This window comes from Hypanus sabinus, chromosome 4, assembly GCF_030144855.1.
Source record: "Hypanus sabinus isolate sHypSab1 chromosome 4, sHypSab1.hap1, whole genome shotgun sequence".
NCBI classification, from domain to species: Eukaryota; Metazoa; Chordata; class Chondrichthyes; order Myliobatiformes; family Dasyatidae; genus Hypanus; species Hypanus sabinus.
In genome coordinates, this window is record NC_082709.1 from 142,397,817 (window position 1) to 142,413,477 (window position 15,661).

General features: G+C 44.7%; 1 protein-coding gene across 1 annotated transcript in view; it reads right to left on the reverse strand.

The window, feature by feature from the left end:
* Positions 1-1,060: 1,060 nt before the first annotated feature.
* The window catches only part of LOC132393232 (gamma-aminobutyric acid receptor subunit rho-1-like), a 43,353-nt gene continuing 28,752 nt past the window's right edge, over positions 1,061-15,661 (reverse strand). The window contains exons 8-10 of the mRNA XM_059968228.1: positions 11,513-11,709; positions 10,491-10,609; positions 1,061-1,356 (exon numbers count right to left, since the gene is read on the reverse strand). Coding sequence (XP_059824211.1) covers positions 1,281-1,356; positions 10,491-10,609; positions 11,513-11,709 — 392 coding nt within the window. The 3' untranslated portion in view covers positions 1,061-1,280. The remainder of the gene's footprint in view (positions 1,357-10,490; positions 10,610-11,512; positions 11,710-15,661) is intronic.

The following is a 15,661-nucleotide window of genomic DNA, read 5'->3' on the forward strand; positions in this document are numbered from 1 at the left end:
GAAATTTGAATATTATATATTATATACAATACAATACAGAATTTAGTTCAAGCTGACATTCTGTTCTTTTTTCCAATATAACTATATCAGTAAAATCAACTGTATTTGATTTAAATACAAATGAAAGTTAATTTGTATGTTTTGTCCTCCGTGCTGTCATGCACTTGTCTACATGTGATTTTCCATCAAGTTCTATAATAGATTCAGATCCTTTTAAGAATGAAAGCTTATAAAAAGTTTGTAACACGGCAGCCTCCTAAAAACTACAGTATTTTCTCAGAACGGGCCAGAAAATATTATAAAGTGAAGCACTGTTTCCTGTATGATGTACCTATCATTAGTTCAATATAGCATTATATGATCAAGAAATTTTGGAGCAGCCTTAAATGGGTATTGCACTTCTAGACCTCTGCAATCCAAAAATAATAAATGATTGGGTCTGATTAAATTTCATGAAAATAAACACCAGTAAATGAAATTAAAAAGAAGAAATGCTGCAGGAAATAAAACCCTTGAGTAAGTGTCAATAGCATGATTGTTCCTTATAATAATTGCAGTAATGTTCCCCTTTGTAGACTTAGTTCTTCTTATTTGTTGACCACCTGGATTTGTGCTGGACGCACGTTCACTGCCTTCAGTGTTTGGGACATTTAAGTGAGCATCAGCGTAGTGGGACAGATCCAGCTGACTATCATGGTAGCAACCGTCAAAAGCCATGATCTGCGTCTGATTCAACCTAAAGGAATCTGAAAACTGAAAAATAATAATCCCTTCATGAATCACAAAGAACCGAGACAACTGTGGAAGCTTAATTATTTGACTTCAGTAATCCTTTTCTGTATTGTAAATCTATTTAGCACACTTAAATTTATCAAAAATCTTCAAATCTATAAATTCACTTCAATAAAATCGTTTTTTCCAGCTTTATTTAAAATCCACTTCCTTCCTACTTTCCATATAATAGAGAAATATAATTCTGCTTATGTTTGAAGTCCATTCAAAAGGATTCTGGCCAGTGATGTAATGAAATTTCTTGAGAACTGATCCTGGTTAGCTAACAGATGTTGGTAGAACCATATTTCTGTATATTGTTGATCAGATCTCAAAGGGATTGTTTAAATGGCGACAGATAATTAGGGCCAACTCTAATAGATTGATTAAACATAAAGGTCTAGATTTTGTTGGCATTTACTCACGGAACTGCTGCCACATATCCTAATGAATGCTAACAAATTCAAGGCTACCACTTGCCAAAATGCACCAAATCTAGCTCTGGGATTTTAATGTCCAGTTTTGCATTGGCTTAGACATGGTGCTGCATTTCTTAGTGCCTTCATTTGTATGGTGATTTTAACACTGCAAGAAAGAAAAATTGCATGAGGAAAGATACATTTTCTTCAATTATTTCTGTTAGACTTAAGGTTTTTAATTATTGAAAATGCTTTATGAGCTTTAAATTTATATGTTCATTTAATATTAGCTTATGGAGATAAGACAAAAAGAAGCATGGCAATTGTGACAGTTGGCAAAGCTCAAAGTGGGGCTTTTTTCTCTGTGAAACATTTTCAAGTGAGTCTCATGGATAGAGCATGAACTGCCATACTGGCACAAGTTCTGGTTCTCTTGCTGGCAAACATGAGATTTTTGTTATCTGTTCAATAACCACTCTGTCCTTTTGAGTCATTTACGACTTTCACCTCAAAACATTGAATTGCATCTTTCAGGATGAATATCATTGTGTTGGAACATGCAGTGCTGCAGACAGTGTTAATTTGTATAAAGCTCATAATCCATCCAACTTGTCATATTGTGTCCTAAAACGCAACTGTTCCATACCACCTCTATCAGCTGGAGCTATAATAAAGAAGCATCCTTGTCAACTATTTCATGCATAAATACCTCTGATGCATCAGTCATCAAGGGAAAATATTAAGGTCCACACTGCTCCATCATTATTTAAAATGTTTGCCTCCAATAGCAATTTAAAAGGCTCACAGATGCCTTAGAAATATTTATATACTTATATATTTGTATATTTTGTAAAGAAGGCCATTGTTTAACTTTATATATCCCTTAGATATTTACTTATTTCAAAGTACATTTATTATCAAAGTATGTATACTGTATACAACATTGAGATTAGTCATCTTCCAGGCAGCCACAAAACAAAGAAAAAAACCCACACAACAAAGACCACCAAACACCCAATGTGCGGAAAAGAAGAACAAATCATGCAAACGATAAAAAAGTAAACAAATAACACACAGTACATTAACCACAGAGTCCACAGCCCGGGAACCAGTTCGCGCTGAGGTGAGCGAAGCCGGTCTGGGAACTCGATGGCTGTAGGCCGTAGCCCGGGAACCAGCGCAGCGCTGAGGTGAGCGAAGCCGGTCTGGGAGCTCGATGGCTGTAGGCCGTAGCCCGGGAACCAGTTCACGCTGAGGTGAGCAAAGCCGGACTCAGAGCTCAATGACTGCAGGCCGTAGCCCGGGAACCAGCGCAACGCTGAGGTGAGCGAAGCCGGTCTGGGAGCTCGATAGCTGTAGGCCGTAGCCCGGGAACCAGTTTGCACTGAGGTGAGCAAAGCCGGTCTGGGAGCTCGATGGCTGCAGGCCGTAGCTAGGGAACCAGTTCGCGCTGAGGTGAGCAAAGCCGGACTCAGAGCTCGATGGCTGCAGGCCGTAGCTAGGTGTGGTGAACTATATATACCTGTCTGGACACGCCCCTGCTGACTGCTCCTGTGGCTCCTCCCACAGACCCCTGTATAAAGGCGATTGGGGCCTGAGCCCGGCCTCTCAGTCTCCAGGATGTGGTATGGTGGTCAACCACTGCTTGTTCCTTCTTCCAGTCAATAAAAGCTGATATCTCGCCTTTACGTCTCAGAGAGAGTTATTGATGGTGCATCAATTTTATTGACTGGAAGTTTTAAAACATGGAAAGCGTTTTACGTCCGGAAAGATTGGATTTGGATCCCCAAGACCCTGAGGCAGCTCTTGCCTTTGAACTCTGGCTTGCATGCTTCCAATCATACTTGGAGGAGATTAGTGCAACTGAACCCGCTGTTATGCACCAAATTCTCCTCTTGAGGGTCACCCCGAAAGTTTACTCACTTATCAGGGGCCTGTCGGCCTACGAAGGGGCACTGGATGCCTTCAAAAGACAGTATCTGCGGCCGGTGAACACCGTCTACGCAAGACATCGCTTAGCTATGCGATGACAGCGGCCTGGAGAATCGAGCGCCCAGTTTCTCTGAGCCCTACAGACACTCGTCTGAACTTGTGATTGCAAAACTCTCACGGCGGAACAGCATGCAGAACTCTTGGTACGAGACGCCTTTGTTACAGGAATCAGGTTAGTGTATGTGCGTCAGCGGCTGCTGGAAAATGCCGATCTTACCTTACGCTTGACGATCGAGATGGCCGACACACTGGAGGCTGCTCTGCACAACGCTGACGCTGTCCAGCTGCACGATCCCCCGCCGGTTCCGTGGACACCTCAGACCCCACCGCCGCCGGTTCCCGCAAGCAAATTCACCAACACCACTGCCAGTCGCGATTCCACGAACTCCCCGAACCCAACCACAGCTGCAGCCAGTCAAAAGCCCGCGCAGTGTTACTTCTGCGGACTCGAAAAGCACCCTCGAAAACGCTGCCTGGCCCGAGAAGCAACCTGCTCCAGCTGCGGGAAGAAGGACCATTTCGCCAAGGTCTGTAAGTCTGAACCACGAGCGGGGTCGGGCAGCGCTACGTGTGAGGCTTGGGGGCCGCCATCTTGCATGCCCAGATGTGGGCGGCCATCTTTGTCGGCGTCAACATGCCCCGCCCCCTACCCACAGGTGCTTACCGGGCACCAAGACGGCAATTCAACTCTGGCCAAAGCACCCCACACCAGCTTGCAAGGTCAATGATGGACGTCCTGGTGGAGGGGCACAGGACTAGCTGCCTGTTCGACACAGGCAGCACTGAGAATTTTATTGAACCAGACACAGAGCAACGCTGCATACTTGTGACACAGCCGGTAAGCCAGAGGGTCACCTTGGCTTCTGGGCCGTATTCCACAGACATCCGGGTGGGTTGTGTAGCGACATTGGTGGTGCAGGGCACAGAATATCGGAACTTTGCGCTACTGGTCATGCCTCAACTGTGCGCACCTGTGCTATTGGGGCTGGACTTCCAGGGCCACCTCGAAAGTGTGACTATGGTATATGACGGGCCTCTCCGATCACTCACTGTCAGGATTCCTCAGTTTGGTGGGTCTACTCCACATACCCCACTACTGACCACACACACACACACACCGAACCACACGTCCCACCCAGCACCATGCCGACAGCTGCACTACCAACACCACTTGCAGCCTCTCCACCCTCAAGATCCCTCCCCCACCGCTGTTCGCCAACCTGACCCCCGACTGTAAACCTGTGGCAACTAAAAGCAGGAGGTACAGCGCGAGGAACAGGGCCTTCATTCAGTCAGAGGTGCAGCGACTGCTTGGGGACGGGATCATTGAGCCAAGCTCAAGCCCTTGGAGGTCCCAGGTGGTTGTTGTTCGGACCAGGCAGAAAAATAGGATGGTTGTGGACTTTAGTGAAACCATCAATGGGTTCACGCAGCTTGACGCGTACCCCCTAACCCGCATCGCGGATATGGTCAACCAGATATCTCAGTACAAGGTGTACTCGACAATAGATCTGAAATTGGCTTATCACCAGCTCCCCATCCGCCCAGAGGACAGCCCCTACACTGCCTTTGAGGCGGGCGGCAGGCTCTATCACTTCCTGTGCGTCCCCTTCGGTGTCACAAATGGTGTCTCGGTCTTCCAGAGGGAAATGGACCGGATGATGGACCAGTGCCAACTTAAGGCCACATTCCCATATCTGGATAACATCACCAACTGCGGTCATGACTGGCCGGATCACAACACCAACCTCTAACGATTTTCCCAAGTGGCCGAAGCCCTGAACCTTACTTATAATAGGGACAAGTGTGTGTTCGGAACCACCTGACTCGCTATCCTTGGGTATGTCGTGGAAAACGGGGTTATTGGCCCTGATCCTGACTGTATGAGCCCCCTGTTAGAACTCCCTCTTCCCACCACTCTCAAAGCCCTCAGATGGTGCCTGGGCTTCTTTTCCTATTACGCCCAATGGGTCCCCCATTACGCAGACAAGGCCCGCCCCCGATCAGGTCTACCACTTTTCCCCTCTCTGCCAAGGCCTGCGCGGCCTTCAGCTGCATTAAAGGGGACATTGCCAAAGCAACGATGCATGCAGTGGACGAGACCATTCCCTTCCAAGTAGAGAGTGACGCCTCCAATTTCGCGCTTGCTGCTACCCTCAATCAGGGGGCATTGCAACTAGTCGGACCACGAGTTATAATCCCCGGGGAAATGGACAGGTAGAGAGGGAGAATGCCACAGTGTGGAAGGCCACACTTTTAGCCCTTAAGTCTAAAGGGTTGCCGGTCTCTCAATGGCAGGAGGTCCTTCCTGAGGCACTCCACTCTATCCGCTCCCTGTTATATACATCCACCAATGCCACCCCTCAGCAGCGCCTATTCTCTTTTCCCAGGAAGTCTGCCACTGGGACCATCCTACCAGCTTGGCTGACGTCCCCAGGGCCAGTGCTGCTCCGGAAACATGTGAGAAGTAATAAATACTCCCCGCTGGTCGAGAGGGTTCACCTTCTACATGTGAACCCCCAGTATGCCTACGTGGTCTTACCTGATGGGCGGGAGGACACGGTCTCCATCTGCGACCTGGCGCCCACAGGAGCAGCAGACCACTACCCCAAACACTCCACGGTAACTATGAACCCTGTACCCGAGGTGACACCGCGCACACCAAGCCCTACACAGACTCCTCATGACACTCCTATACCGGGCGTCTTGTACGCATATATACCAGGCGCCTCGCACACACGTGAGGGATCACTGATGCCTCGTGGGCTGACACCTCCAATTAGGCTGGAACCAGAACAACCTCCGTCTCTGGTGCAATCACCACCAGCACCTGTGCAATCACAGCCGGTGCTACATAGATCGCAGCGACTGATTCGACCACCTGATAGACTTAACCTGTAAGAAACTTCACCACATGGGGACTCTCTTTTAAAACAAAGGGGGGGGGTGAATGTGGTGAACTACATATACCTGTCTGGACATGCCCCCTGCTGACTGCCCCTGTGGCTCCTCCCACAGACCCCGGTATAAAGGCAATTGAGGCCTGAGCCCGGCCTCTCAGTCTCCAGGATGTAGTATGGTGGTCACTCACTGCTTGTTCCTTCTTCCAGTCAATAAAAGCCAATATCTCGCCTTACGTCTCAGAGAGAGTTATTGATGGTGCACTGAGGTGAGCAAAGCCAGTCTCGGAGCTCGATGGCTGCAGGCCATAGCTAGGGAACTAGTTCAGTGCTGAGGTGAGCGAAGCCAGTCTCGGAGCTCGATGGCTGCAGGCCGTAGCTAGGGAACCAGTTCAGTGCCGAGGTGAGCGAAGCCAGTCTCGGAGCTCGATGGCTGCAGGCCGTAGCTAGGGAACCAGCTCAGCGCCGTGGTGAGCGAAGCCAGTCTCGGAGCTCGATGGCTGCAGGCCGTAGCTAGGGAACCAGTTCAGTGCCGAGGTGAGCGAAGCCAGTCTCGGAGCTCGATGGCTGCAGGCCGTAGCTAGGGAACCAGTTCAGTGCCGAGGTGAGCGAAGCCAGTCTCGGAGCTCGATGGCTGCAGGCCGTAGCTAGGGAACCAGCTCAGTGCTGAGGTGAGTGAAGCCAGTCTCGGAGCTCGATGGCTGCAGGCCGTAGCTAGGGAACCAGCTCAGTGCTGAGGTGAGCGAAGCCAGTCTCGGAGCTCGATGGCTGCAGGCCGTAGCTAGGGAACCAGTTCAGTGCCGAGGTGAGCGAAGCCAGTCTCGGAGCTCGATGGCTGCAGGCCGTAGCTAGGGAACCAGTTCAGTGCCGAGGTGAGCGAAGCCAGTCTCGGAGCTCGATGGCTGCAGGCCGTAGCTAGGGAACCAGCTCAGCGCCGAGGTGAGCGAAGCCAGTCTCGGAGCTCGATGGCTGCAGGCCGTAGCTAGGGAACCAGTTCAGTGCCGAGGTGAGCGAAGCCAGTCTCGGAGCTCGATGGCTGCAGGCCGTAGCTAGGGAACCAGCTCAGCGCCGAGGTGAGCGAAGCCAGTCTCGGAGCTCGATGGCTGCAGGCCGTAGCTAGGGAACCAGCTCAGCGCCGAGGTGAGCGAAGCCAGTCTCGGAGCTCGATGGCTGCAGGCCGTAGCTAGGGAACCAGCTCAGCGCCGAGGTGAGTGAAGCCAGTCTCGGAGCTCGATGGCTGCAGGCCGTAGCTAGGGAACCAGTTCAGTGCCGAGGTGAGCGAAGCCAGTCTCGGAGCTCGATGGCTGCAGGCCGTAGCTAGGGAACCAGCTCAGCGCCGAGGTGAGCGAAGCCAGTCTCGGAGCTCGATGGCTGCAGGCCGTAGCTAGGGAACCAGTTCAGTGCCGAGGTGAGCGAAGCCAGTCTCGGAGCTCGATGGCTGCAGGCCGTAGCTAGGGAATCAGTTCGCACTGAGGTGAGCGAAGCCAGTCTCGGAGCTCGATGGCTGCAGGCCGTAGCTAGGGAACCAGCTCAGTGCCGAGGTGAGCGAAGCCAGTCTCGGAGCTCGATGGCTGCAGGCCGTAGCTAGGGAACCAGTTCAGTGCCGAGGTGAGCAAAGCCAGTCTCGGAGCTCGATGGCTGCAGGCCGTAGCTAGGGAACCAGCTCAGTGCCGAGGTGAGCAAAGCCAGTCTCGGAGCTCGATGGCTGCAGGCCGTAGCTAGGGAACCAGCTCAGCGCCGAGGTGAGTGAAGCCAGTCTCGGAGCTCGATGGCTGCAGGCCGTAGCTAGGGAACCAGCTCAGCGCCGAGGTGAGCGAAGCCAGTCTCGGAGCTCGATGGCTGCAGGCCGTAGCTAGGGAACCAGTTCAGTGCCGAGGTGAGCGAAGCCAGTCTCGGAGCTCGATGGCTGCAGGCCGTAGCTAGGGAACCAGTTCAGTGCCGAGGTGAGTGAAGCCAGTCTCGGAGCTCGATGGCTGCAGGCCGTAGCTAGGGAACCAGTTCAGTGCCGAGGTGAGTGAAGCCAGTCTCGGAGCTCGATGGCTGCAGGCCGTAGCTAGGGAACCAGTTCAGTGCCGAGGTGAGTGAAGCCAGTCTCGGAGCTCGATGGCTGCAGGCCGTAGCTAGGGAACCAGCTCAGCGCCGAGGTGAGTACCAGTGATCACAGCAGCAGAGTCATTTCAGTGCTGAAGTGAGAAAACCTCACAGAGTTGAGACCTGGACACTGGTTCATCCTTTGCCCATAGCCTTGATGCCTTGATCAAATTGCACAAATAGTTAAAAAAAAATTGAACAAAAACACACAGAACATGAAGTGTGGAGTCCTCAAAAGTGTTCCAGAGCTGCAGTACTGAGGGAAGTGAAGCCTGTCCAGGAGCCCAATGGCTCCAGGGCAACGACTGCTCCCAAACCTGGCGGTGAGGGACCCAAGAATCCTGCACCTCTCACCTGGTGGTAGTAGCAGGAAGAGAGGGAGACTGGTCAGATCCAGGCAGATGATGCTGAACATCTATTCATTTGCTGTTCTCATCAATAACTTTAATCAAATAACCAAATCCTCCGGGGATCGCAACAGCGCCAGATCATTCAGTCGGTTCAATAGAACATCCTTAAAAGGGAAATTATGGGCTGCAGACTTCAGCAATCTCAGTTCAGAAGAAGCATAATTACTCGAGCATCTAGTAGTTTGTGAGCTGTCTGTAAAACGACACCAATGGTCGCTGGTGCCATTTTGTAATATGACAATTGCCAGTATCAAACACAATTTCTTTTATAATTACCATTATACTGCTCCCCCAGAGCATCTCTGGAAGGAGTGGTTAGCCATTCAGATAACTGGTTTCATGTTCCTGCATTCTGGTCCATGGATGGATCGAAAAATCAATGCTCACTTCTTGACCAGGAACAGAAATTAATAGGAGTGAATTATCTTCATCTTCTTCATAGATTTCTACTTCAATTTTAGAAGAATAGTGCTAGAAATGACATCAGTTTCCAACCGATATCTGTATGCATTTGACTAGTTAATATCCTTTGCATGTGATTAACAATCTTCTTTCAACTTTTATCTTCTGTTATGATTATCAGTATTTCCGCAGCTGTTCTTTTTTTGACCCACGTACCAGTGACTCTTCTGTTTTTTTTGCCCAGTGGATGGCGAATATACTCTTAATATTTTAATAATTTTATCTTAAATCTTTTTTTTGTGTTTCACTATTATCTGCATTTCATTTTCACATTTGATGAGTGGATTTTTGTAGACAGTGAAAACACAGCCCTCTTTTGGCGTTGTGGATGATAGATGACTGCCAGTCAAGAGACCTGCTCTTTCTGTGGATAGTGCTGATCTTCTTGTGTGCTGCTATAATAAAACTCAGATAATCTGGCATTTTGCTATTTATATTTCTCTATCCTTATTGTTTATCATTTCTGCCCTTTGCATCTGGTTGATGGTCATCGTTTAGATCAATTCCAGCAGGGAACTTAGTTTCTTGTTGACAGGATCTGGGCATTGCTGTCAGGACTGGCACTGTTACCCATACCTAATCACCTTCAAGAAGGTGATGATATCAGTTACAGTTTTCATTGTGAACATGCCCTTGGATAGGAAGTTTAGACCCAATGATGACAAAACAACAGCAACACATTTCCAAGAAGTTTGAAGAGACACCTGTAGAACATGGTGTTTCCAAGTCCGCTTACTATGTCTTTCCTGATGATAGCGCTAAGGAATTTGGGATGTGCTTTGGTGTAGATTTGGTGACTAGTTGCTTCTTGTAGATAGTGAACAGTACAGGCCTGTCATGGATGAGTGAATGTTTATGGTGGTAGTTGGCTGCCAGTCAAGTGAATTGTTCTTTCCTAAATAGTGTTATTGCATGTTATAATGGTGTTTTACCATTATAAAATCTGACAAGCTTGGAACCTTGATAAATGCTAGATAAGCAAATTTTCTGGACTACTATTGCATGTTATTCCTATTAGTACCATCAACAAATTTTAATTCTGTTATTTTTAATGTCACATAATTACACAATAAGTTTCTCAGCTATGTGGGATTACAGGTTGTGTTGGAAACAGGACTTACTCATCTTAAAGAGAACATGGAATTGAGGTGCAGGTCTCTACCCAAGGTCAGACTTGAATTCTGGGTTACTGGTGCTGTGAATTAGCAGCTTAGTTAGCTACCTCTCGTTGTCAAACTGCATTCATTCGGACAAGTGGAGAGAATTTTATCACACTCTCGACTTCTGAGTGATGTAAGCTACTCTCCCCAGGATACCCTGCCATTTTAGCTAAGCAATTTATGCAGCTGATGTAGTTAAATTTTAGGTTAATTACAGCCCTGAGAGGTTGAAGGTGGTTGATTCAGTAATGGAGGTACAAAAGGTATTGAGCATCATAAAATCACCTGTGAACATTCTCTCTTCTGTCCTTAAGATGTTTTTTTGAAGCAGCAATCAATGACTGGGCCCAGGATAATGCATGAAGGAACCCCTGAAGAGAGATCTTGTTGCAGTGATAGTTGACCTTTAAAAATCAAAATTGCTTTTCTAAGTGAGTTATGATTCCACTCCATGGGTAGATTTCAGCCAGATTCAGATATCCTCCCCATGACCAATCTGCTTTAGATTCACTTTCCTCTACTATCAGCTTTGCCACAAAACAGATAGAATCAGAAAATACAATTTCAACTTCAAACTCTTTACTACTTGTTTAGCCACCTCCCTCTTCAGCTTACAAAATGAAAGGTCTCATCTCTCTTTCTGCCCCCAATTCCAGGTTCCAACTTGTTTATTCCGACTCCAGAGATCTATATTGATTCTTCTTCTTTTCTTCACACTAACTTCATTTAACTCAAAATCATTTTATGGCCCCTTTCTTACTAATTTTCTTTCCTGTTCTTCCGTGCTACTGGTTAACTTTAATTGATTAATTTTGCAACCTTATAAAATTATGCACTTGGTGGTGACTTTAAATGATATATTCATTAACAGCAATGTGTATTTCTGACTGTAGCAAATACTAAGCCAGACATATAAAACTTGTTGTTGAAGAAGAAAAAAAATCATGCATTTGTTTTATTTGCATTATTTTTTTAAAAAGATCCCCTATGTGTAAGACAATTAGTAATGGTGTTTCCTATTTAAATGAAAATTAATGAACTGAGGATAAGACTGATGGAATTTATAGAATTGATTTGAAAGATAATATAGTAAAATAGATGCTGCAGAACTCCATTTACTTATTGCTGTTTCTTCCAAATGTATTGCCACTGGGAAAACAATCCTAATTCACTTTGTCAAAATCACCACACAATGGGATGCATATACTGGATTGTATATCTAAATACAATTAATGAAATTTACATTTAAAGTACTTTCTCCATCTATGTTGCATACACTATTTTCAAATTAAGGTCAAATATCTTACCTTCTCTCTCTGTTTCATTTTCATCCTTTCTTCAACGGTGGTTATATAATTTACAGCTGCATATTCAATTATAGAAAGGAAAACAAAAAGAAAGCTGACCCAGAGATAGATATCCACAGCTTTAACATAGGATACTCGAGGCATCGAAGCATTCACTCCAGTTATAATTGTCGACATTGTCAGAATAATTGTAATTCCTTTAAATGAAGAAGATACAAAGATTATTAATAGGACAAAGCCGATATTGATTAAACAAACTTGCGTCTAAACCCTGGGTTGAATCAGGAGAAGGGAGTGTGCGGAGAATCCACCAACTGCCTGAATCTCCAGTTCTTTTTGGATTTTGCCCTTTTTTGATCAAACAGTTTATGATAGTGCCAGTTAAAACACAGCCACAATTAAGATGGCGTTGAATCTTGTGTGATCAGCCAGAATATACACATAAAAATCTAAGCATATTTATGGAATCCGCACAGAGTATAGTAATTCTGAAGAGCCCTTTCAAAAGTGTATTGAATCAGTTAAAATTGTAGACAGTTCTGGCTAATGTACTAATATAAATAATAATATCATTTAGTTTGGGTGCAATTGCATGGAAGTTCCCCAAAGCCACCTATACCATGACATTTATTGGTTTCTGCAACAATGTTCTTTATTGCAAAGTTATGTCTAAATTTCCTGCAGTGCATACAGAGTAGAGAGAGTGGAATATGCACATTTTTACTTAATTTTGATAACTTATTCTAAAAATCTTTTACCTCTGCTGCTGTTTTTCCATTATTATTCAATGCAGGAGTTTGCAATTAGGAAAACCATTTCAGATGGTGCATGGAGCAGTTGGAAATGTGAAAGCCTGAAAAATCACGTGTCATTGAGATTGACAGCACTTTGATTAAATAGGGTGATGATCTTAGTTCAAAGAAAAACACTAACAACCTATCAGCTCTAGAAATCAGCATATCTAGTGAATGTCCAGTGACCAGTGGTAACATCTCACAAACAGCTTACCATCTACTGGATACTCAAAGTATATTTATTATCAAAGTACGTAAGAGGTGTATAACCCTGAGATATGTCTTCCCACAGACAGCCATGAAACAAAGAAAAAAATGGAACCCATTCTGAGAGAAACATCAAACCCCCAACAGGGAAAAAAAATCAAATCATGCAAACAGCAAAAAAAACACCAGAATATCAAACATCAAACCACAAAGTCAACAAAAACAGTCCTAGAATATTCAGTTTCAGCTCAGTTCAGTTATTTCTTCTTCTTTTTTGAAATATACTTCATCTTCTTGTTTTGAACTTTGATAGATCGCAGCCTTTACTGTCCCTCTTTAGAATGTATTTATGGGACAACTGAACGATCAAGTGCTTCCGTGTTCTCCTGGGTGATTTAGTGTGGAGTGCAGCTATAGCCATTACTGGGGGTTATATGCTGAGTCAATTTCTAATGGTCAATTCCTAATGGTGGACCATGAACCTGTGGTCAGCTGCATTACTTGGTACCGATTAAAGCAGCAACCAAGATTAAAATTGGCGTGGAGGAGAGCAGTAAATGAACAGGTGTTCAGTGCCATCTGCCTGCATTTGATTGGTCTCCCTGTCTCTGCTGCCGGCGGAAGATGCAGGGGTCTCAGGCCGCACGCAGCAAGGTTCAATCACCTCGGTGGTTCGTTACTCTCCACTATGGATTCCATTTCGGCTGTCATTTGATGTTTGATGTCCTCTGCACTGAATTTGCTTTACTACTTGTGTGATTTGATTGTGGTGCTTCAGGGCGGAACTGGATCTGTGATTGTTGTATCATCGACACAGCACTGATCTGACTGACTTGGTGCCATTGGCTCCTGAACTACCTTTACTCACCCTGGCGGCTCGTGGCTGTGGACTCACTCTTGGGGACTCTATGGTTTGATGTCGAATGTTTTGTGTGATGTCTGTTTGCTTTTTGCTGTTTGCACGATTTGTTCTTTTCTTTCACATGTCCGATGGTCTTGTTGTGTGGAGTTTTCTTTAAAAGGGTTCTATGTTTGTTTCGTTTTGTGGCTGTCTGCAAGAAGGTAAATCTCAAGGTTGTATACTCTAAACATACTTCGATAATACTGGTCCGCAATCCCTTATCCAAAATCCTTGGGGCCAGTTGCATTTCAGAATTCAGAATTTTTCTGATTTCAGAATCTCTCCTTATTGATTCCAGGACCCCCTGCAGATACCAAAATCCACATATGCTCAAGTCGCTTATTTAACCTGTCCCAATGTGGATGGACTTTAGGACCTGGTGGAGCTCCAGACCTACGCACATGCTCCCGTATACTTTAAATTATCTCTAGATTACTTATAATACCTAATACAATGTAAATGCTATGTCAATAGTTGTTATACTATATTGTTTAGGGAATAATAACAAGAATTTTTTTTTATTTTTCCAACAAAAACATTCAATAAAACATAAAAATATATGGCTTCAAATGAACCAAATCAAACACATGGTAAGTGACTTATTGGAATAAATGTAGAACGTCACTGTCACTATAAAACTTTAGTAACTTGTCTGTCTGTTTCTTTGAATCATATACAGTGGTAGTTCTGACACCATATTCTTCAGTAAGACATCGCACAGACACACTTCGATCAAACTTCTGCAATAACTCCACTTTCTGCGTTATTGATAATGATGGATGTTTCCTTCTCTTTTTCTCATTGTTACCCATAGGGGTATCTGCAGCTCTTTTTGTCATTTTCACAGTGAAATTAAACACAAAGTCAACAGTGAACACAAAATATCAGCAAAAAGCAAATGCACGTGTAACCAGTATGAGCGCTGAGCGGCCTCTGCTAGCGCTGCCACGTCGCACCTGAGTGACTTCAGTTGATGGCGAGAAAAGCTTTGGTTTTCAGAGCTTTTTGGATTTCAGAATTTTGGATAAGGGATTGTGGACCTGTAAATGTACTTTGAACTTTTAAACTTCGAACTTTGGACATGGGACATCTAAATATACAGGTGCACTCTATATATGCACAAGCAAATTTCTGGCAAAATGCGTTGAACTTTCTTAACTTGATCTGTGACTTGGGACAGAGCCAAGTAGTAAAGTATGCATAAGAATTTCAGGGAATAAGTTGCAGTAACAGCACAAATATAATGAAAACATTTTTGTAACACTGGTGTCATTCAACCATAAGCAACATTTTTCATAAAAACACAGCACAATCCCTTTTCTAATCTAGTTATATCAAAATTATAAATACATTTTGGGATGATAATTTCTTTAGAGCTGGAGAGATACATAGTAATAATTTTATATAGTAAGCTTAGTGAAAGGTAGTAACAGAAAATATCGTACTCCTTTAAAACAATACTTTTAATGAGGAAGGAAAGGATCAGGACCCAGCAGACTAGCATTGGGACACCTTCACACTCACTTATAATGAAGTTTTATGAAACTTCAGTTCAAACATCAGACTTGTCATTGAATACAAATCTGGAACTTAACTTTAATTTCATTAATTCTCAAACTATACATAACAAAAGGGGTTTAAAGCTGAATTTTATTCAGGACTATTATTTTGTCAAAGTATATTTGCTAAATGAGAGCAGCTTCATTCTTCTCTTATTCAGTAATACATATTTTTCTGATTCCTCACCAATCCTCAACCCAAACATTTAATGCTTAAGAACATTATGAAATGCAAGTCACATTCTTACCCATTCTTTCAACCTGTTTATCCTCCCGAAGTCTGTCAGCAACTCCTCACCACCCACACTACCACCTGTCTTTGTCTCATAGTTGAACTTGGATATGTTACACTTGATCTCTTCATGCAAATCATTAGTATAGATGGTTAACATTTGAGGCCTCAGCACCAAACACTAGGGCATCTCACAACATCTCAAACCCAGAAAATACCAGTTTATTCCACTCTCTGTTTTCTATCCGTTAACTTTCTCCCAATCCATGTTAATGTATGACCCAAAAAAATGCACTCAAATTTTGATAAAAATCTCTTGTATGGTACCTTATTAATGGCCTTCCTAAAGTCCATGCATATCACACCATACCAACTGGCTCAACCTTCCCTATTATGCTAGAACAATCTCAAAAACTAATCATTTTTTTAAACATGGTTTCCTCTTTCATACACAAA